Source organism: Papaver somniferum, chromosome 9, assembly GCF_003573695.1.
Source record: "Papaver somniferum cultivar HN1 chromosome 9, ASM357369v1, whole genome shotgun sequence".
Classification (NCBI taxonomy): Eukaryota; Viridiplantae; Streptophyta; class Magnoliopsida; order Ranunculales; family Papaveraceae; genus Papaver; species Papaver somniferum.
In genome coordinates this window covers 160,060,520-160,083,551 of record NC_039366.1, presented here as the reverse complement: position 1 = coordinate 160,083,551, position 23,032 = coordinate 160,060,520, and the positions used below count along the sequence as shown (strand labels likewise).

At 34.4% G+C, this 23,032-nt stretch overlaps 2 protein-coding genes across 2 annotated transcripts; one reads left to right on the top strand and one right to left on the bottom strand.

Annotated features, from left to right (window-relative positions):
• The first annotated feature begins 4,875 nt into the window (after positions 1–4,875).
• LOC113312784 (putative phytosulfokines 6) lies at positions 4,876–5,284 on the top strand. The gene is made up of 2 exons (XM_026561519.1): positions 4,876–5,049; positions 5,162–5,284. Exons 1-2 carry the CDS (start codon positions 4,876–4,878, stop codon positions 5,282–5,284), a joined length of 297 nt encoding a protein of 98 aa, XP_026417304.1.
• Positions 5,285–9,680: 4,396 nt separating this feature from the next.
• On the bottom strand, positions 9,681–12,362 carry LOC113313300 (heat stress transcription factor A-2b-like). Its single transcript, XM_026562055.1, has 2 exons — positions 11,794–12,362; positions 9,681–10,842 (listed from the first exon to the last, which is right to left on the bottom strand). The coding sequence occupies exons 1-2, from the start codon at positions 12,253–12,255 to the stop codon at positions 9,769–9,771; spliced, it is 1,536 nt and encodes a 511-aa protein (XP_026417840.1). The 5' UTR covers positions 12,256–12,362; the 3' UTR covers positions 9,681–9,768.
• Positions 12,363–23,032: the final 10,670 nt, after the last annotated feature.

Below are 23,032 nucleotides of genomic sequence, written 5' to 3'. Positions count from 1 at the left end.
ACGCAGTTCAGCATGTTTGCTTTTACTGCATAACAAGTTATGCAGTTCAGCATAGTTGTTTTTACTGCATAACAAGTTATGCATAATAAGTTACGCAGTTATGCATAGTTGCTTTTTCTGCATAACAAGTTATGCAAATAAGCTATGCAGTTCAGCATGTTTGATTTTACTGCATAAGCAGTTATGCATAATAAGCTACGCAGTTCAGCATGTTTGATTTTACTGCATAAGCAGTTATGCATAATAAGCTACGCAGTTCAGCATGTTTGATTTTACTGCATAACAAGTTATGCATAATAAGCTACGCAGTTCTGCATAGTTGCTTTTACTGCATAACCAGTTATGCATAATAAGCTACGCAGTTATGCATAGTTATTTTTACTGCATAACAAGTTATGCACATTATGTTTCCTGCGTAACATATGTTATTTAAAAGTAAAACAAATGACTTATTATAGATGCATACCAGACAATTCCTTTTTCTCTTTCACAGAATCTTCCTTTGCCTTCATTGTAAACTCAATCAGTGGTCTTTCACTATCTGTTTCTCCATTTTCAAATTCAACATCAACAAGTAAAAATGATGTTAAAATCAAAGAAAAAGAAAGTGATAAATGGAGAAGAAATTAAAATAAAATGATGTTGTTAACCTGATTGTGCTTCTGTTTCGTTCATTCTTGTCGAAATGTTCTTTCTAGGGTTTGTAATTTCAACTTAACTAGTTTCTAGGTTGGTTTTATAGAGTATGAAATTGATTTTCTAGGGTTTAAATGGAGAAGAAATTAACTCCTCAAATCAGTTACAGAGTTTTTGGTGGAGGAGAAAAGAAACTGCTGAAAGTTTTTAAACCGCTTAGGGTAATAACTTCTCAGGAGAAAAGAAAAACCGCTTTAGTTCGAAACTGCCGAGGGTAATAGAGTAAAAACATATTTATAAAAAACTTTGGGTGCGAGCATATCCAAAGTTAATTAAGGGCCTGACGGTAAGAAAATAAATTATTTTGGGCCAGCGCCTAAAATTCGCTTTTGAAATTGGTGTTTGATAAAAAAAAATCAAAGTGCTTTTTACCCAAAGCACTTCCCAAATTTCTCAATTTTTAAAAGCCGGGGAGGAGGAGCTTTTAAAAGCTACAAAAACATAAGTTTTGGTCCCACCAAAATTTAATGCTTAATTTATCCCTTTTGTCCCTATTTTATTTGTAAATGACATAAATTACCCTTAAATATATATACAATCAATTTTTTATTTCTTATATTTTACTTCTTAAATATTATTATATTTTATTTTCAAACTATTTTATGATACCATTTCATTTAATTTATCAAAAATAAAAATAAATATTAAATAATTACTTAATTTTAGTTTGATTTTTTGTTTGAAAATTATATACATATATTAAAAAGTGGTTAAGTAAAATACTCCCTTCGTTTCACAAAAATAGTCCGGTTTGACTTTGTCAAGATATTAAGAAGACCATTGTAGTTTACATGTCTACCCTCAAGTACTTGCCTAATTTAATTCAATTAAAATGTTAATAATAAAAACTTCCAAAAATTGATATGGAATTGTAAATAGGAAATAAAAAAAATAAAATTAAAACATATCCCATTTTTGCAAAAAAGAAAAGAGATGAAAAGAATATAGAAATAAAAAGATTGTATACTTATGGAGGATAAACTTTATAAGGAATTTAATTTGGAACCATATATATTGTCTTTTAAAAGGAATGTAGAATTATTGTATTTTCTTAATTATATAGATTTTTAAATTGGGTCTCATTAGTTTTTTTTTTATAAATATATAAGGTTTAAGGGTATATTGGAGAGATCATTGAAAAAATACGTCCATAAACAGAAGCTGGACACAATTTTGAAACATACCAAAATGGAATAGAGGACAGTCTTTCAGAAACAGAGGGAATAATTTTTTTTAACAATCATAATAGCTAGGGCTGCACAAACCCGACTCAACCCACCGACCCAACCCACACCCGCCTGAAATTACCCACACCCGACCCAACCCACCTAGGAGCGGGTCGACTATGGGTCACAACATCAAAACCCATAGTATTGTGGGTCGACTATGGGTCAAAGCTTCCCTCACCCGACCCAACCCACCCACCCACCTAAATATTTCTTAGTTAATATTAACCCTTAGATTACCTATCCTAGATGAATCACAGCCGTTGAAGTAGTGATATATAATGCCTAAACCTAAATCGCTAACTTCACTTCAGTCTTCACTTTTTCAATCACTTCCTTGAATAATCTTTTATCTTTTGAGCTTCGAACAATTGAACTCATTTCTTGTAATTTGTATGCACTTTGCACCAACTTCTTACTTCTTTGTATTATAATTATCATTTGTTTACACTTGACCTGGGGTCAGTTCTTTAATTGTCATCTGTAAGAGTCTTGGGTAAGTCTGTAACTTTTTTTTTTGATGCAATGTAACTGTAATGTGTATTTTATGGTGGGTAACCCACCACCCACCCGACCCAACCCATTGTAATGTGGGTCGGGTGAAAACCGACCCATTGTTATGTTGGGTTGGTTGTGGGTGACAACTTCTGCTACCCACCATCAGTGGGTTGGGTGGTGGGTGAGGTCAAACCCGACCCAAACCGACCCATGTGCAGCCCTAATAATAGCAGTAACACTTAGTAAAATTTAATATTTTTATATTGAATAGTAAAAATAATAATAATTAAACCCAATAAATTGAATAAAACTATTTTCAGAGATATGTCTATTTTTGTCATTTGCCATAACAACAATGGTTGAATCTAATATTTACCAAACACACTTTGGTTGTTTTTTTAATCAACTTTAACTTTAATTAATATTTTACCAAACGTCTAACTGCTTTTGTCTCACAACACAGCACAACAACGCACAGCAGAAAAGTGCTTTTAGAAAAGCCGCAGCAATACCAAACTAAGCCTTAAAGGGTCTTTATCAAATAATACATGGTGAATATTTGAATGTCTTCGCCATGGTTGCAGACTAAATAAAAGCACAAAGGCAATTGTCTTTCATCATGGCCAGTAACAAATAACTTATAATTAATAAATAACTAATTAAAAGAAACTCAATTTTCTCTGATCATCCGTTATTAATTATTCAAACTCAAGCATTTTATTTATTTGGTAACTGAATTATTATCTACTTTGACAAAGTTTCTGGTGATTATCCATCCATTCATAGTCACTCTTCAATCCATGCGTCCCAGGAACAAATTATGTGACTTCCCCTTTTTATGAACAAAAGTTAATCATCAATTTTCTCTAGGTAAAAACTTGATAATTTTCTTTAGATAAAAACTTAATCATAAATTCATGTGTAACCTTGTTTCCATTGATTATATCTTGGATATAAGTACTAGTCACTTTGATGTCTGATCTTAGGGTAATTTATTTTTGAGGGGTTTTTGTCTTTCGATATGCCACGCATCTATCTAATCGAGCATGGTAATCAGCTGATCATCACATTTTGTCGTTTAAACAAAATATAGATGATTCAGGATATATTTTAGGTAATAGTTACATATGATTTATGGCTTTTGTTAACTTGTATATCCGTATACATGTTAATGTTTAATAAAGAATTATTTTATTTCATTGGAAATTGTGTTTTTTTGTCTTATTCTACTAGAAATTGGTTTTTCTTGCATAAAGAACAACAAATCTTTTTCCTGATGCAAAGAATCACTATTTTCAATGCAATGAAACAAACAAATCTTGTTTCCAATGCAAAAGAAAATAGTTTTTTAGTGAAACTTAACATGTACACGAGTATACAAGTTAAAAAGACTCATGATTTATCCTCCTTACCGTTTTAAGATTAAAATTAAATTAAAATAATAATTTATTAAAAAGATAACGGTGTGTTTAAAGCAGCCAATAGAGTTGGTTTGTTATGTGCACACTCTTTGAAGGAGTGTGCACAAAATTGGACTCCATAAAGTGGTACTATTTGTTTCATAATAAATTTGGTCGTAAAAACATCTGATTTGTTTAATGAGATATTATATCATCTACAAACAAGATTTGTCACACATTAGCAGACATATTTGCTTTCTGCTCTAATTCTCATTTATCAAGACAAAAGACAATGTAAGTGGGTTTAAAAGAATATTTCAAACTGGATCAACATTAACGACATCCTCAGCTAATTACAAAACATAGCAGCTAGCTAAAGGTACTCCTCAAGCAACGTGTGTCATTCAAGCTTCCAAAAGTGAAGCATAATCAGATATGCTTCATTTCCTCTGGACCTTGAACGGCCTGTATAGTACTGGATTAATATCTCAGATATGCTTTTTTACTAATTTAGAATTCAAAACATGAATGGACGTACATATATATTAGCTGGTAAGGGAAAAAGTAGTTTTGTTTTGGTTTTTGTTGTTTGAGCATGTGAATATGCAGGAGAGTGAAGGTAAAAGTAGAACATAATGCAATGGTTTAACAGCTGTTATTAGAGCAGTATTAACAAGAACCACTGCAACTTCATAGTTGACTACTGCAAAGTTCTTTGTAATGTTTCTTGCGATTTGGAGAGGAGGCCAGTGGATGATCAGATCTTTCTTTATTACATGTTTGACATTTGTCTTCAACTTTTGAACTACTTTCTCTTTCTGGACCACCACAAATGAGCGATCGCATGAGGTAGTAGTAGTACTTGTTAACTACCCCGGGTTATATTTGTAGTTTGAGCACAGGCATCACCATGTGATTTGCAAGTGAAATGATATCTATATATATGCCTACACCTGCATGTATTTTTATAACACTCACCTGTGCTCTCACTGGAAATCGTCTCTCTCTCTCTCTCTCTCTCTCTCAATAAACTAGCAGAAGTGCAGAACCCAGCCATGAAGTCTCTTATGGTTATTTCGTCTCTACTATTATTTTCTCTATTCATCATATTCAACGCAACAACAGCACTCCATCCTCTAAAATCCGCAGTAGACGAGAATTTAACTACTAATGGGTTATCTCATCCAAATGCTCCCATGCTGGAGGTGTTGGCAAAGGATTCGATGAATGTAAGACGATCATGAACTTTTTTTGTTTGCCTAACTAGTGTTTTTAATTCTCTTCAATTCCTGGTATTGATTATCTTCTGTATTTTTTTTTATTTTACTTCTTTTGATACAGTTGATGGGAGCAGAGGAAGACGAAGAAGAGTGTGGGAATCGAGATGAAGATTGTTTAAAAAGGAGAATGATTGCAGAGGCTCACTTGGACTACATTTACACCCAAAGACATCATAAACCTTAAAAGGGAGTAGTAGTAGTAGTTTAACTATCAACAAATTATTAACTCAAGAAATTCATTAAACACATGGGTCTAGAGTACATGAATGATTGTCTGTGACTGTTCTTCATTTATAAATAATCTCCAACGTTGAGGGATCTAATAGCATAGATAGAGAGTGTGTGTTGTGTGAAAGGTATGAGTGTTGTGTACGTGCCAATAGCACGTGAGAATTATACAAGAGACAGAAGAGAACATATGTATTCTCATCTCTGTCATGTATACATTCTATCTTGGGGATTTTAATAAAGTGCCACACTTCAGATTTTATGTTTAAGAAAGTGCCACCGTTTTTTTCAGAATTTATTAAATGCCATATTCTTGACCTTTTCCATCCTGTTTTTTTGAGAAACCGTTAACTTTCGTTAGTGCCTATGTGGCAGTAAATGAATCCTAGTAAAAGACATTTAAGCCCTCAAATCATCTAACTAGGACTGATTCAAATCGACTTAGTAACGTGAGTCACTACCGAGTGAAACTGCTAGTAGAACTGGTTAGTGAACTGAAAGGGAACTTCTGTCGAACAGGTGATGTGCGTACTGATGGTGAACTATGGATACATCTCTGTTGATGGTTTAAGACTCCTTTACTATCGATCTTCCCTGCAAATATGAATAGGATAGAGACCCAACAATCAAAACGTACACAATCTCTATAATGTCACCGATCTAAGTTATGCATCTTATACAATTAACGATAATAACATTTCATGTCGACTGTATTCATGGAAGCAAAAACAACAGTGACACAACAACACCATTTCTTCTTCGATTCTCGATCTCGACCCTCAATTACAACCTCATACCCGTTAACATCTTCCATCTGATTTCTTCAACTCTTTCTTCATTGTTGTTTATTGAATACATCTTCAATTATGTTCTCAGATTCAATCTCATCTACAAATATTGAACCCATCTCACAACAAACCCCTCTCTCAATCGATTGAAGCACTTCAGAAACCGTAGATTTGTTTATTCAATCAATTTCAGGAACCCTGGATTAAATCCTACTTCTCGGCAAATCAAAAGATCACCGTCAACTTCTGATTCCTCTTCTCCATCTCGTCAACTGCATCTCTCTCAATTTCTGCCATTAACCTCTCTTTTCCATCTGTTGCAGGAACAGGTTCGAGTGATGTTTCGAGCTTAAAATCTAACCAAATCCGAAACGAGTTCGCACCCTTGTCTTATATCTTAATCAACTGCTGAAAACCAATCTTAGAAATTTTAAAATCAGCCACCAAACAATAGCAACATCAGATCCCTTCCCTGCCAAGTCTTGACCCATATTACCACCATATTTAGGGGAATCCTCTAATTGATATTTACAACAAACTATAATTGATCGGTTGAAATTCAAATAAACATCAATAAGATGAATTTTCATGAACCCATGGATGAAGAAGAAGGCACTGTTAGAAACGATGAAAGGGAAGGGAGGGATATGGTAGTAATTGCGTCTCCAAAATTGTTCTTAATCACGTGATGAATGGACTATGTCAACGAGAATTGACCAAAAACGTGGGCTCAAACGGAAAATATAACAGAGATGGCATTTTATATATTTTGAAAAAGACAATGGCACTTTCTTATATCGGAAATTGAAAGTGTGGCATTTCTTTAAAATTCCCTTCTATCTTCTTTTAATCAATCTTTGATTCAAATTGTCTTCAGTAAACTGTAGACATTCAATATATTAAATGTTAGCATGGGACCTGAATGTTTCTCAAGGGTATGGTCCACAGCTTCCGTTGTTGTTCGTCTCTGATTCATCTTCAAATTCAGTCCGGTTTTCTTTGAAGTAAAGATTTGTTCCTGGAATTGGTTAGGAGTTGGATTGGATCCTGATGCTTTTACTGGCTTACTGCAACATCTTCAAACATGATTAAGCATGTATTTGATCCTGCTAGTACAAGATCTCAAGAAATAAGATTTCCACTCTTACAGCGTGTTTGGTTCAAGGAATTGGATTCCTGGTAATCCAATTCCAGGGGAATATGATCAATTGCTTGAACCAACCGGTCCAAACCAACTCTATGTAATTGAGATTTTTGATTCCTAGGAATCCAATTCCCCCAAAATAATTGATTTCCATTGCATTGGTCTAGTAGTGCAATGGAATTGGGTTCCAAGGTAAAAACAAAAGAAATTGGATTACCTCAACCAAACGCTAATTTTTTGGAATTGAATCAAACTCCATAAAATTCATTTCCAAGAATTGGATTACCCCATAATTGAATTCCTAGGAATCCAATTCTTCCAACCAAACAAGGTGTTAAGGAAATGACTGTGAACATTTCATGAAAAAATAGCTAAATGAAACCACTTTAAACACATCGATAGAAGAAAATATCACAAATGGATGTATATTTCACCTGAAGAACATTGCCCTGTCCTTACTAATGATGTACCAGGTTGGAATTTCTACTTCTATAGAGTTGTAAAGCCAAGCACTATGGTAGCCTATTTCGCTTGGCTATAGCTCAAGTATAGCGAAATATAACTACTTTGGGCCATCGCTTGGCTTCTCCAAAGAGTGTTCCTTTTTAAGGTAAGCGATCCCTCACGGAAACTGAGTTCCCCCCCGTAGAAAGTTACTTTACAAAACTCGGTTTTCGTCCGGTTTTGGACGGAAACCGATTCATTTATTTACTCCTAAATTTTGTAGATTTCCCTGTATATAGTAAACATCACACGGAGACTGAGTTTCCGTGTTTACTATTTGGACAGAAATTAAGTTTCCGTCTCATTAGGCTAACCGATGCCCATCTCCCATAGCGAGGTGCAATGTCTCTCACCTTTTGCCTGGCTACATTTAAGTTATAGCCAAGAGAAATGCCAAACCATAGTGCTTGGCCAAACGAGCCTGAAGTGGTTTTGGCAGCTGAATTACTTGATCTCATAAGTAACCCTATGTTGGCTGATTCCAATGATGACTTTCTCGGATGGAATACTGGTAACTCCTCCTCAGTCTCTTCTTATGTAATGACAGGATCGAAGACCCATTATTTTACATAAGTTCTTGCGCTTGTCAGTTTTGAACACTATAGGCCGACTCTCTCTCACTCCGTGAAATGCTTCATCTCCCATATCTCGAAACCAACATTAGAAACATTACAAAGCAAGCAAAGGCAACTTCTAAACAATTGAACAAATTTATAAATCGGAATCATCCATATGTTCAGGAAGTTTTACAAGGAATGTAAGGATCATATGTCCATGCATCTGAAACATAAGTATATATCTCCATTTGAGAAACATCCATTATTTGGTTGACAGTAAATTGACACAAACTTGTAATCACAAGTTTTGGAATCATAATCGAACCCAAAATATTTGGTCAGAAATCCAAACGGTGATCTCATTTCCTTACACTCTGCAGTACATGGATTCCCAAATGTATGACCAGCATGGTTTGCAGAAACCAAACTGTTACAACTACCCACAATTTGAATACCTCCAGCTCCACAGAGCTTATTGAATTGGTGCACAATCTTTACAGCATCCTCACTAGATAACCATGATTTTGATTCTACGTTGTGTTTGTAGTCATAAGGTAGTCTTAACATTTTCATGTATAATATCTTAATTAAATTTCGTATTAAGAAAATTAAGATCAAGTAACTTACATCATGACTTGTACACGCACCTGAATCTTACGATAGAAATTAGTGGTAGCCGTATCAGAATTTCAATGATTAGATCTTCTGTAAGGTAGATCAGCTTTCCCCGACTCCTCGTTTCCATCCTAAATTGCAAACAAGAAGTTCAGTTTTAGGATTTAGTTTAGGTGTGTGTGTGTGTGTGCGTGGAAGGAGGGTATGGGCCAGCGTACATAAACAAAATATAGTTCCAAATAAATCAAGGACATCTATAAAGATCTCCTGACCAGCTTTCAGTTTCCCTTTTAATGCAATTTTAATAGAACTTCCTACTCCCATATGAAACTTGTAACCAGTCCTATTACAGACATAGGAAAATTAAGATGAATAACAGTAATGCATAGCATTGTTACTAGCAAGCAAATTCAGAAATCAGTTGTGTTGTCTTACCAAGAGTCATTGTCCAAGAAAGTGGATGCATGCGAAGCCATGACTGCACCCAAATTCCAGATCCTGACTCAAGTCTCATACCTCAGAACACCTGCAAAATTCAGTACTTCAAATTCTATGTTATTGAGCTGATCCAGCAATTATATAGTACGTGAAAGACCATCAGTTGAACAGAAGAAGGAAGAGAAAAATAAATAAACAGAATATCTGCCTCTGTGTTAGATTATATCTGGATTAATTGTGTAAATCCTAATTAAACAAGTGCATGAGTTCAAGAAGAATGAGCAAAAGAAAATTATAAAGCGTTTATTTTAGTCAATCATTCAAACGTCAGAAAACCTTCAACCAGGAAAATAAATATGAACCATACTATACTATCCTAAATGGCTATTATATTCTAGTTGTCTGGACTGCTTTCAGTGTCATTGAAAGACAGTTCATCATCGGCCCACATATTACTTCCTGAACCTCCAGCAGCTTCGAATTCCTGGTCCCACAGATTTGAAAATCCACCTATGACTTGAAGATCTTGAGGGTCAAAGTTGGCAATATCACCCCATATATCACTGGTAGAAGTAGGCAGACCAAAACTGATTTCGGATCCCTTGCTCCAGATGTCCTCCTCTTTAATGATGCTTTCAACTCCTGGCGACATAAAGTCAGGAAACGTCTTCTCCTTCGCCAAATCCTCCGCAAAGGAGACAAAAGGTTCCCCAACAACTTCAGGTTGACCGTTTAATACTTCCTTGCCTCCCTGACATCCCAGAGATCCTACATCCAGTATCTCCATTCCCATCTGACCTGAAGCACCCACAAGTTCTTGCACTAATTCATTTGAGGCAACGTTCCAAACCTGAACTTGCTTATGAGTTGCACCAAGCTCTAGTTTCCCCACCATATCGTCTAAGAAATTGTCAGTTAGATGCTTATCTGTGACAGGTTCTTCTATATCTGAAAGTGCTGAAGAAGCAACATGGCACAATTTTGAGTCATAGTTCACGATCTTCCCTTCTACAGATGAAGCTAGTTTACAGCCATCAGCTGACTGTTGCTTGATGAATTTTCTTTTCATCCTTGGAGAAGTAATCTCTCTCTGCTTCTTCATTAGCTGAAGACGGGACAAGAATACAGGGTTCTGTAGAACTTTCGCCAAGAATGAAAGCATCTGCTTCTGTCTCTGTTCCGCCACTGTCATCCGCTGTTTCATTGCCTCTACCTGTTCAGCTCTCCCTCGATGCTCTCGGTGCAGGTTTGAGAGCTCCTGTATCAAGAAATTCCTGTCATTTCTCAGCTGCTGTACCTCACCATCCAATTTGGATATCCCTGTTTCACCAGTGAACTGTGAGAATCCCCCAATTTGCTGTCCTTGGAGAGACTTGCGCCTGTGGATGTTTTTCAACAAGTGCCTCCTCCCACGTAAAAAATCTTCATTTGCAAATTCCCAGCGATCAGTTTCAACTTTGCGAAAACCCTGAGCACAGTAACCAACAGAGACTCTAGAATCAATGGGTCACATCTTGAGAAACATAATACACAAAAACAATAATAGGTTTATATGTTAAGAACATCTGATACGAGATATGTTGCGTCCCACGTGATCATGCACACGAACAAGATCTAATTACCCTACAGAGCCAATCTGTAAGCAACTAAGCAACCATTAAACAAAAGACAATATAAGATTACAGGGAGAAATGAAAATGGAATTAAACAGGAATGAGGATTATAACATCTTAAGATACACATTTACTACCTGTGAGACTCCCGCCGCCTGCTTCAGTGATAGAAGAAAGGTAATGTTATCAAGTGGCAAGTCATACAGAAAAATTCCAAAGAAAAGGAAAGAATCTCAGGTGTATATAGGATAAAAAGAATGACCCTTCTATGACTATTTCCATAATCTATGCCGTGGAGTTGCATCAACATACACACAAACTTGAGATACCAACAACAAACATCAGAAGATACGAAACCAATTACAACTTTCTTGACAGCATTAGAACTAAAACAACACAAGAAACATAAAATTTCATGAACCAAACAAAACATTGTAACAATCATTGTACAGCCAAAAGAAGTGAATAATGTCTTCAAAGGTTTCCAGACCATAATTCTTATACTAACAATCAAAATCTAATGGAAGTAATCAATCAAAAAATGTCTGAAATTCCAATTAAACATGTACAAGCATTGACAAATCTGAGTTGTTTCCCAATTTTAATAATAAGGCTTGTACCTTGGCAGTAATCTACATCGATTCTTGACAAAAATAGGTTACAAAGCGATCAGTGAAACGAAATTAGGAAAAAACTACACAAAATTACAAAGAAACTACACAAATTTACAAGAACAAAAAATTAAGGGGGGGGAATTACAAACAGAGTACAGCAGCCGTTAGAGGCTGCTTTCCTACGATACCCACATAAGTATTTAGCTGCCGAACAAAACTGGAGAAATTGTTGTGCTTAAAGTTCCGCGGAAGTACAACTTTGGAAAATTCCATCGTGTCCAAAACCACAAAACTCTGACCATTCAATCCCCAAGAAATCACCTTATCCAAGGACGGATCATCAACTAAATCATAAGTTTTCGAGAGAAATGGAGGAACAGGATTACCTTGTAAACATTCTAAAGGTTGAGGTATTGAACCCACTCTTGTATTTTCCCCCTTAATCTTCAAATTACTCTCAGAAAATTTCTCTCTATTAGAATTTTCTTCTAAAGAAAATTGTTTTATAGCAGTAAGTGGTTCAACCATCAGTGGAGTTGAAGAAGAAGAATCAGTAAAACCAGAACACTCTCCATGAGTACTTCCTTTTTGTCCTAGAAACATCGAAGGCGGAGATGAAAATGTTCCGAATTCAGAAGTTGGAGATTTATTCATTTTGATCTAAGCAGGGAGAGAGTGAGGAAAGTATTTCATTTGTAAGAACACGAGATATTTTCTGGGATTGAAGAGGGGTTTATATGGGTTTCGGGTACTTGCCGCCTTTACGGTGGAGAGTAAGATATTTTTTGTTCTTTTGGGGTGGAAACCTGTAAGAAAGTCGGTTGGATTTGATGCGTCACAACACCGACTTACTGTAGCTTTACACGGAGTACACTGTTCACTTACTTGGCTCTAACGTAATTTGACAAACACTTGAGGGACCTGAGAGTATATACCCTTTTCGTGTGACACGGCTCAGCCAATTGTAAGTCGCCAAGTATAAAATGTTGCAGATGTTTGTAACTGCGTGTTATGTAGGTCGCCATGTTGTAGACGCTGTGCGTGTTGAGCATACCAAATTTGTGCACTCCTTTAAAACCTGAGTGTGTACATTCATGCTCGAATTCTCCAAAATTTTGGTAAGTGGTCCTTGTATTTCTTCTATTCTCTTTTACTTTTTTTCCTAAAATTTCTTTTAGAAAAAACATAAAAATAAACTCCAACTTGGACCTTGACGTGTTCAATTGAATTACTACAACACCCGTATTCATTTAAATTGAAAATTTGTGTAGGTTGGGATCAGTTCCCGCTTAAATATGGGGAATCCAAACTCAACCATACCACTTCGATATAGGATGACCTTAAAAGTATAATCACGACACACGTTTTTATTTAAATTGAAAATTTCTGTTGATGTTTCCCGTTTTCTTCTTCTCTCTTTTCCTATATATTGTAGACGATTCTTATTCTCGTCCTAAACCGCAGCTGGCAGATATTTCATTTCTTTAAAATTTCACTGGATGTGATTACCGTGTAATAGTCAAGTCATAGTTCATTTTTTCTCATTTCCCCTACATTGATACTAACTAGTTATGTACGTGGTATATCTAGAACCACAAAGAGATAGAGAATGAGATGTTACAAGAGGCAGAATCACCACGACACTCGCTTTCATTTTAATTGAAAATTTTTCTGGATTATCATGTCCCACTTCGATATGGGGTGGGTGTGGAATTCAAACCTAACCATAGCATTTCGATATGGGATGACCTTAGAAGCAGAATCACGACACACGTTTTTATTTAAATTGAAAATTTGTATGGGTAGGGTATCATTTACTGCTCTCTTCCTCCTCTCTTCTCCTATAAACTGTAGACGATTCCTCGATCGTCCTAGACTAAAACTGATACAGATTTCATTTCTCTAAAATTTCACTTGATGTGATTAGCGTGCAATAGTCAATTTATGGTTCATTTTTTCTCTTTTCCGTTATATTGATATTAACTAATTATGTACTTAGTAAATCTACAGACACAAAGAGGAAGGAATGACATGCACAACAAATATAACTACCGATGAGACACATTGGCATGATTTAGAGAACTTTGTGAATCTAGGCTCATTTAGAGCTGCTAGATCCCACCACTTTCATAAAATATTATTCAACGAATTGAACATAATGGTACCAAAAGTTTATGTTCTCAACAATTAATCTGTAACTCTTACAGTACCCTTAACGTCGTCTGCATTTTCGTTGAATAATAACAATCGAACAGAACCTAATATCCCCTTTAAAGATGTTGTCAATATAAGCGTCAATAAGGTGTCTATGGCGAAACTTTACCATTGGTGAATCTGAATTATAGACAAATTTGGGAGGTCAAGGACAATGGTTTATTATTACATAGCCTTGGTCACTATACATCCATAGCTCTTCCTCTAAACGGATAATCAGTGACTCATGGTTTAACTACATGAACGTAAAATCCACATAGCTCATACTAGTTCTAAATAACATATATTTTAAAATAAAAGGTAGAATAAAAGCCATTTATTTCATATTAACGAGTATTGTTATAGACTAATACGTTCAAATAGCGAAAGTTTTAAAGTTTTAACAATGTTTTGATAATAAGAAAATAATCAAAAGATAATACTCAAAATAAACAATGACAACCTTATCGACAAAAGGGAAAGTCAAACAAATCCAAAAGAAACCACAACAAGGAAGAGATCCTACTTCTTCCCAATTACTGCAGCAGAAATTTGAGAAAAGCCTATCACTGACTCACTTACTTATTCTGCTACCTGAAAGGGGAGAAAATCAACACAAGGTAATATCATTGCATCGCAAGTTCACTCTTAAACCATCAAATTTACCATTATATAAAAGAGCGTCAAAAAATATCAATCCAAGATATTCATCTTTAATTATGTCAAGAATGCCACGAGACTATACAAGAATGATATAACACCCCATACAATTATTTTTTGCCTTCGGTCGCTAATACTCCAGAAACACACACAAACACATAACCTATAAAAATTCACATTTATTTACCACGGGCACTTACAAGCATGATAGATATTGTGGCCCTGTTCACCGACGCTTACAAGCATGATAGCTACTGTGGCCATGTTCACCGGCGCTTACAAGCATGATAGCTACTGTGGCCCTGTTCACCGGTGCTCACAAGCATGATAGCTATTGCAACCCTGTCCCCATAGCATATGTAGATGACAAAATATGGCATGTACCCGAGAATTGACAGGTGAAGAATAATACAACTGAGACGTGAAGTAAGACTCAAGGTCAGATGTCGAAGACTTGAACCAGATGTCTAAATATCAAGCCACATGATGCCAAACACAATAGAGACACAAACATAGATGTGGAGGACCTGAGTCCAGATGCGAAGCTAAGAAGAATTTCAATGATGTCAGCTGAGTGGGGACCTCAAAAGCTGGATGTTTATAACGAAGAGTTGTCTTATGTCCGAACATGTGCAAGGCGTAAAAATGATTTCAGGTCCCACCATCACGTGCTTAGTTATTTTACATGTAATCTTCATGTTCATACAATGTATAAATAACCAGAAAGGCTAAGAATGTAGACAGAATCATTTCATTAGTAGAAATAAGACTTCAAATAATTTTCTCTCCTTTCTGATTAGCTTTTAGATGCCTTACTCTAGAACCGACTTAAAGATAATCAAAAAACCTGACTAAACATCACTGGAAACTGATCCAGAGATCGTAAATTAGAGTGATTAACAACGATCGAGTTCACAAATCAAGGACTACGATCATCTATCTATGAAGATATACTTCTCGATAAAGTTGATGCATCTCCAGCATAGACATATAATATCAGTTGTATAATCATTCCATTTAGCTATACATGCTGCAACATATAATGATTCAAACGGATCATAACCAAAGTTGCAACCATATACCTAAAAAAATTCAGAAAATAAATCATACAAACATAGTTTGTTTTCCCTATCAAAATCATGGCTTATACTAGTTAGAACATGATAAAATTGTATCATACATTCACAACTGTATTAGGTGCATTGCATAAAATTTGAAATAAAAAGTGACCGGTAGATCTCAAGTTATGACAAAATACATATGCACAGTTCAGACTGAAATCATACAGTCACATCCGAAGAACATTGCCTAGTTGGGGAACTTCCCAAGATCCAATTACTCTGAAATTTTGACAGTAGTACAATATATAGGTATCTATTGGTACCCATTACCCGAAACTACAACAAGACTCGGTATATTCGAGTCCGGTTCCGGGTCCTAAAGTTGGACCCATTAACAACATATGACCCGACGAGTATTAGGTACCCGGTTATTCATTCTTTTATACACATTTTTAGCAAAATTACAAGTTTTTTTTGCTAGTTTTGGCTTTGATTTTTTTCCATATCTAATTTCTTTATTACATTTAATCTTTATTTAGTACATTAATATAGTAAAGAAATAATAATAATTTTTTGAAAAAGTGATTCAGATTCAAGCCAAAAAGAGAAAAATATTAAGTTTTTAGATTTTTTGGTATAGTTTTCTTAATACCGGGTATTCGGAACCGACGAGTACTCGAGGTTTTTAACGGGTCTGGTATCGAGTCCACAAATTTAGTAATCGAACCCGAAACTGTCAGGAACCGGATCCAACTTCTATGAGTAGGACTCGGTTCCTGGTCCAGTGGTACCCGAGAGGATCCGGACCCATTGAAAGCTCTAGTATAATCATTTAAATGGGTCTCTCCTATAAAAAATCATCTAATTCCATATAACTTACTTCTAAAATAAAGATATCAAACCGGTTCAGGTTTTACCAAAATAATATACACAGGGTCTTCATAACACCGTAGTTTCAGGTGTTTTCTGATCGGCATAAAATTTTGGTCGTATATTATTAACTTGTTATGAATAACATATCCGAAAGTCACTACTTTCTGACGGATCAAATTAAATTTATGATGTAAACAATACTTAGAATTCAGATGTCAGAAAAATCAAGCCCAAATCTAAAGTTAGGGATTCAAATTGAACTAGGTTCTCTTATAACTATAAAATTGAAACTCAATCTTTAACAATAAGAATGTATAGAGCAAGAATTAACATGTCTTTGGCTTGAGCTACACCACCTCGAATCTCCTCTCCTAGCTGCTTCCCTAGACTTCACTTTTCGCAACTACATAATTTTTTTCTTCTTATTTAAAACTAGCTGAACTAGCTTTTATTTAATGTAACTCAACCAACTTAACTTAGGTTTATTTATCCTCTCATTACCTAATTATGTATGAATCTAACTATCTTTTAAAGGCTACACACCGGCTAACAATAATACAATATAAAGATCTTTAAAGGGAATCCTAACAACTAATAGTTTTAGAAACTAGGGTGTTACAGATATATACACAACAAAAACGTTCTAGGACCACTTCCCTGAGATCCTAAAGTTATTCTAACTCAGCTGTGACACCAACTGTAATAACCCTGTTTTCATATAACCTCGGCCGATGATTACGTAAAAATATGTCATTAAATTCATATAAACAATTTCCACATATCAATCGTAAGCATAAGGGAAATGAAAATAATTTATTGTAGAATTTGATAGGATTGCATTGCTAAAGCAATGTTCCTGAGGAAATATGTCAGATACATATAATAAATGTCAACTAATATATAGAAAAAAAAATGAATAACTACCCTAGTGACTCACAACTACATGGCGAAGAAAATAAACGGATGGAAAAAGTGTGTCCACCCTCCGTTTGGTATCTCTAATATCCACCTGAAATTGGATCACTCGAGTCCTTCGCGACTCCTAATAACGCCTAGAAAGATCATCAATAGGAGTTCAACTCTAAACAAGTTCACTAAGTCTCGGGGCCACGACAAACCCAAGATTCAAACCAAGCAAATTAAAAATTTTGGACAGCAAAATACAACGACGGAAATTTAACAAGACAAGTACTAAAATAACACCTAATTTTTTAGCGACCGCATTAGGATTTCCAAATAAGAAAACTCAATTCTCAGGTGAAATGTCAACCAAATGCATTTTAATATTCGTAGATTTTGTACTACCGGTGTAATAGAACCAATCTCATAATATCCCATACACTATTATCAAAAAGGACAAACCCAAAGCTACTTTTTTTTGGCATCATAACCTTGAAATGATGTAATTGAATAAGCCTCGTACATCGCACCACATACACATCGAATCTACTACTCATTTTTAGGATAACCACTTGGAATTTTAATGACATAAGAGAGTAGATTCCATATATAATTTTAGATTTAGAACATGTGAACTAATCCCTGAACTATTTATTTCGAGCACTCACGTAATACATTAGGCCATATGATTAAGCCTTACTGGGAAAAAAACCCTGATATTGAGCCATCCAACCATACATTATGTACTTCTAATGAGCATTGTCATTAATTCACAATCTACACACTCGACTACCATTCAAGTAGGCCAAAAAGGTCATACCAAGGCTAACTTCCCTTGGGAGGTCAGTCATTAGATTCAAACGAATGTATAACTTGTAAATCTATAATATATATCATACCAACTAATCTTCTCAAACAACTTGAGTGACATTAAAAATAATAGAATACAATAAAATCCAATAAACAATATATCATACTAGACTACTGTGTATTTAAACTTGTATGGGCCAAATAAGACGACGCCTAAATAGTTTGAATAATATGAAAGAGTCCAACTTATTCATATGATCAAGCAATATTCACAAAACTCAAAGTTCTGAACCTTTAAACATATAAGTTAATTAAGAATTTTTATTTTCCATACAGTATGTGCTGGAGCATGAGATATAAAGTCATAGTGTATCCAAATTATTATTCAAGAAAACCTTCATAGTTAGATTGCTATGATATTTATATATATCCACATGTCGTCTAGACAACAAAATATGGTCAAAGTACTTAACGAAAAAGACTTGAATACTGATCTCAAGCATGGGCTAATGATATTTCAAAGGGTTAATTGACGTTTGGTACCTATATTTTGTGCAACATTAGTGTTTGGTCTAACTTTTGTCCAACTTAGGTGTTGGTACTTGGAAATGACGTTGACCCACGTTGACTCTTGACTTCAGTTCAACTTCAGTTCAACTTCAGTTCAGTATTAATTATAAATTATATAAAATCAAATAGTGAAGTGATTTTACTTACACCCTTCAGTTTGTGTCAAAACGAGTGATTTGCTTCTCAATTTTTCACTTTCAGCATTTTTCTCTGATTTTTTTCATCTGTTGAAGAACATAAATACTTGCGCCACCATTAACAAAATTGCTTTCAGAACTCTAATTTCTGAATCAAACGAAACCCAATTTCACATTTTTTTCGTTGACTTTATACGTAGATTTGATGTCCATAGCATGTAGTAGAGGTGTATCAGTGACAACGATACTTCTTCTTTTTTAAAAGGGAAAACTTCAATCTATTATTAAGCCACTGGTACAGATCAAAAAAAGTTTTATTAAACCACCAGTGACCTTTAAATCTTCTATCGATTCAAATCTCGTATTTATCTTCCCCCAAACCCTAACTATGGTTAACGTGATAATTTTAGGAAGTGGTGGTGGTTGTGCTGGCGGCGGCTATGGTGGAGATGTGTGGTGGATGTGGTGATGTTATGCAAGAAGACGACGATGTGATGGAGATCATGAAATTGGAAAGAAGGAGTTCTTCCTCCATAAACTTTTTTTCTAGCCCAATTCATTTTTTCTTATATACAAAACCCACCATTAATTCCATATTTGAGAAACCCATAATTATTCATAATATGACTTATTTACACAAGTAACCTCTAACTAACTAAGTAAATTAATTTATTTTATTTTTTGATACAAAATATGTGTAACCGTGTGATAAATTGTAATCCCTTAAAATACTCCATACATAACTCCTTTGACTTACGTTGTTGGAACAATTACCTCCCTAAAATATGTCCCTGATTCTTCTCCTTAAGTGATTCCTTTTGACGCTCATTTGTTTGACTCCTATGAAGAAAAACTTTTTTAATAATCACATTTTTCCCATGTAAAGTTTAGGAAAATTTAGTTTTCACTAGAGCAATTTGTGAAAATTTTATTTTTCACCCGTAATTAACCATGTAAAATTCGTGAAAATTCAAGATTTCATTGAGTCTTGATCCGTGATAATCACGTTTTCATCTAGTTTTCATGGTTTAATGATGTAAACATTGTTATTGATAATCACATTTTTCCACGTTTTAATAATCACTTTTTTTTTCCAGTTTTTGATGATTACACTTTAATTTTCACATCTATTAATCGTGAAAAATGCAGTTATTACGGTTTAATAATGTGAAAATTGTAGTCTTCCTTTTTCATTATCAGGGAAGGTGAAGTTACCACGTGCGGGAATCGTGAAAACAATATTTATCCCATGTTGGTAAAAATCCAAGTTTTCACAATCTCGTGGTGATGAATAAATCACAGTTATCAAAATGTTGGGATCACAATTATCAAATGTTGGGATATTTGTAATTATCACGGGTACCTCCTTGTTTGCAAGGTTATAAACAACAACTTTCACCCCAACATCACCTTCTTTAATTGGTATGTTACGCAACTGAGACAATCACATTGGAGACCAGAAGATGTACATTGGGAAATTGGGGCAAAAAAAAAAGTGCATAACACCCAAAGCATGAAATACAGATGACGCCCTAATTTGAAGATACATTTTGGATTATCCCTCCCTGTATCTTCTCACCGGGTCATCTAATTAATTGTTGCTATGTAGGTTTTTCTCTGATAAAGATGCTACATGGGCAAGGATTAATTTCTCCTTGACGATGAAATATGATTGATATACGACAAGATTTCATATTGAGATGGTACTAATGTGAACTTCACACTAATTAATCTATCTTTAAATCGTCGTTAAGAAGAAAGTTTTGTGATCAGAGAACATTTGATATTGAAAGAAGGAAGAGAAAGTAATCAGTGACAAACTCACAAGAGAGAGAGATTCCCAATCAATGAAAATAAGTGAATAATAACCTTAACCTGCCGAAAATAATGGAAATAACCTTAATTGGTCGAAATTTATGGACAAATTTGGTTGACCTTTCAGTTAATATAAACTAATAACGCCCAGTCCCCCACAAATATTTAACCGTAAGCTTATGATTTTTTTTAAATTTTTTTTTTTTAGTTAATTATAGATTATGGATGAAGGTTAAATTCGTCCATCTTAAAATCTGAAAATATAAATCTAATCTAAATAACTATTCTTAACCGTAGATCTTAAAATTTGGGCTATACATATATACCATCTTAATGATGGGTTTGTGGAAGAGAGAGGTATCAAACTTGGGTTCCTCAAAAATTTTCACATTATATAAATATTTTAATTAACACCTATATATATTGATTTGCATAGAAACTCTGAAATGGTGTTCTTACTGTTAGAGCTTCTCCCAATGGTCACTTGGTCAGCTTCATATGTGGCATTATGGGAAGACATCCTCTATCCTATTTTACAACCAATTTTCCTAAATATTAGGAATAAAAGAAATTCTTCTCTAACCCACTTGCCTTTTAACCGCTTCTTTGTCGGTTGTTATCCTCTTTACCTATTGATTAGAGATTTTAATTGATAAAAATAAATTATCGGCTGCGAAAGAGAATGAGAAGAAAATTTGCGAAAAAATTACTTGAGAACATATCTTTAAGCCATTGACGAACCAGAAAGATATAATAAAAGTACTGCAACTGATGCAACAAAGAAAAGGAGTAACGAAATCTTCATTGTTTATGTGAAAGTTAAGAGTAAAATTACTAACATTGCCTTGTTCATCAATATTACCAAATAAATGAGCAATACCCACAACGATTTAAGTTCTTCCCCACACACCAATTAAAATGAATTTTTCAAAATTAATTAATAAGGACGAAGCTTATGGTGAATCAGTTTTTGGAAAAAGTGAGATCAATTTAACTTTTGGAAAATATCCTATAAACTACAAACCAATGAATCCAAATAAGAGCATATTAACTAATCCTGATATGTTTAGATTATGATGTTACCATGGATATACCAATTGAAGCTGACAAGAAGAAGAAAAAAAGTTACCCAATCGAAAGATGGTGTATTGATGAAATGATTGACATTTCGAGATGGTATGATAATGGCTTTCGTTGGAAACAAAAAAGGAAGAAAAAATTTTGTTCATAAAAAAACAGAGAAAATGAACAAAAAACGTGGGAAACTTCAGACGTTGATTTATAAATCATTTTTGAATATATTTAATATGTTTTTATTCATAAAAAGCTGACTAGGATGGTAACATATCCTCTTGGTGAACCTCTGAAACAAGAGGTTGGCCAAGAGGATGTCTATTCCCCGTCACTTACATATCAATTAAATAGGTTAGGGTTGAAGAAAAAACTTAACGAAAATCAATACGGATCCCACGTGGATGAATACTTTTTTCTTCACGTACATACCATTGGGGAAGCTCTCGGTGGAGGCGAAATAAAAAGGTAGAATAAGCGAAACACTTAAGGTTGGGGTTAATTGATTGTATCAAGACTGTAGGCTAAGTGAGTTTATTTAAGACGTCGGATCGTATGTAAATCTTTGGAATGTGAAGGGTAAGACAGTAAACTCCAATAATAATTTTATCTGTTCTTTTCTTTCATTTTTTAATTTTTAAACAGAAGTCAATATTTAACCAAGTCAATACAAGTCAACGTTATTGTGAACTACCAACCCTTAAGTTGGACAAATATTAGACCAAATACTAACAGTAGACAAAATGCAAATACCAAACACCAATTAATAACCCTATTTCAAAATACCAATAGTCACCAAAGTGCATATTCAAATATCACATCGATATAAAGTTCTCACAAATACATAACAGACTATAGGCCAACATGGATACAAATTTCAGAAGAATATTTATATCCGAAACTCTTGATATTTACTACAAAACTCAACTTAAATCTAAAGTTTTCCCCAACAAAAAAACGAATCAAACTTTTTTCAATTCCAATAGTAATCTCAACCCGCGAATATGAATTTATTAAATTTAGTCCTAAACTGATATTGCACCTCATATAAACATTGTTAGTAATTATATTGATACTTGTCGGAAAAATATATGATTAACAAACCCATCCATGCTAATCATTGTTAAGAAAACGCTACAAACCTTTCTTTTGCAACACTTTCACGCCTCTATCCCTTCTTATTCAGCCGACTAAAGTTCTACCTCTTTTCATCTTGGACGTGTAGCAAAAGTTATCAATACTTATAACCTTTTCCCAATTTATTTCGGCCAAAAATTTATTTAACCTAGATAAACTAATTCAAACTTCTTTGATCACTTTATTATTTTATGGGCACCCATC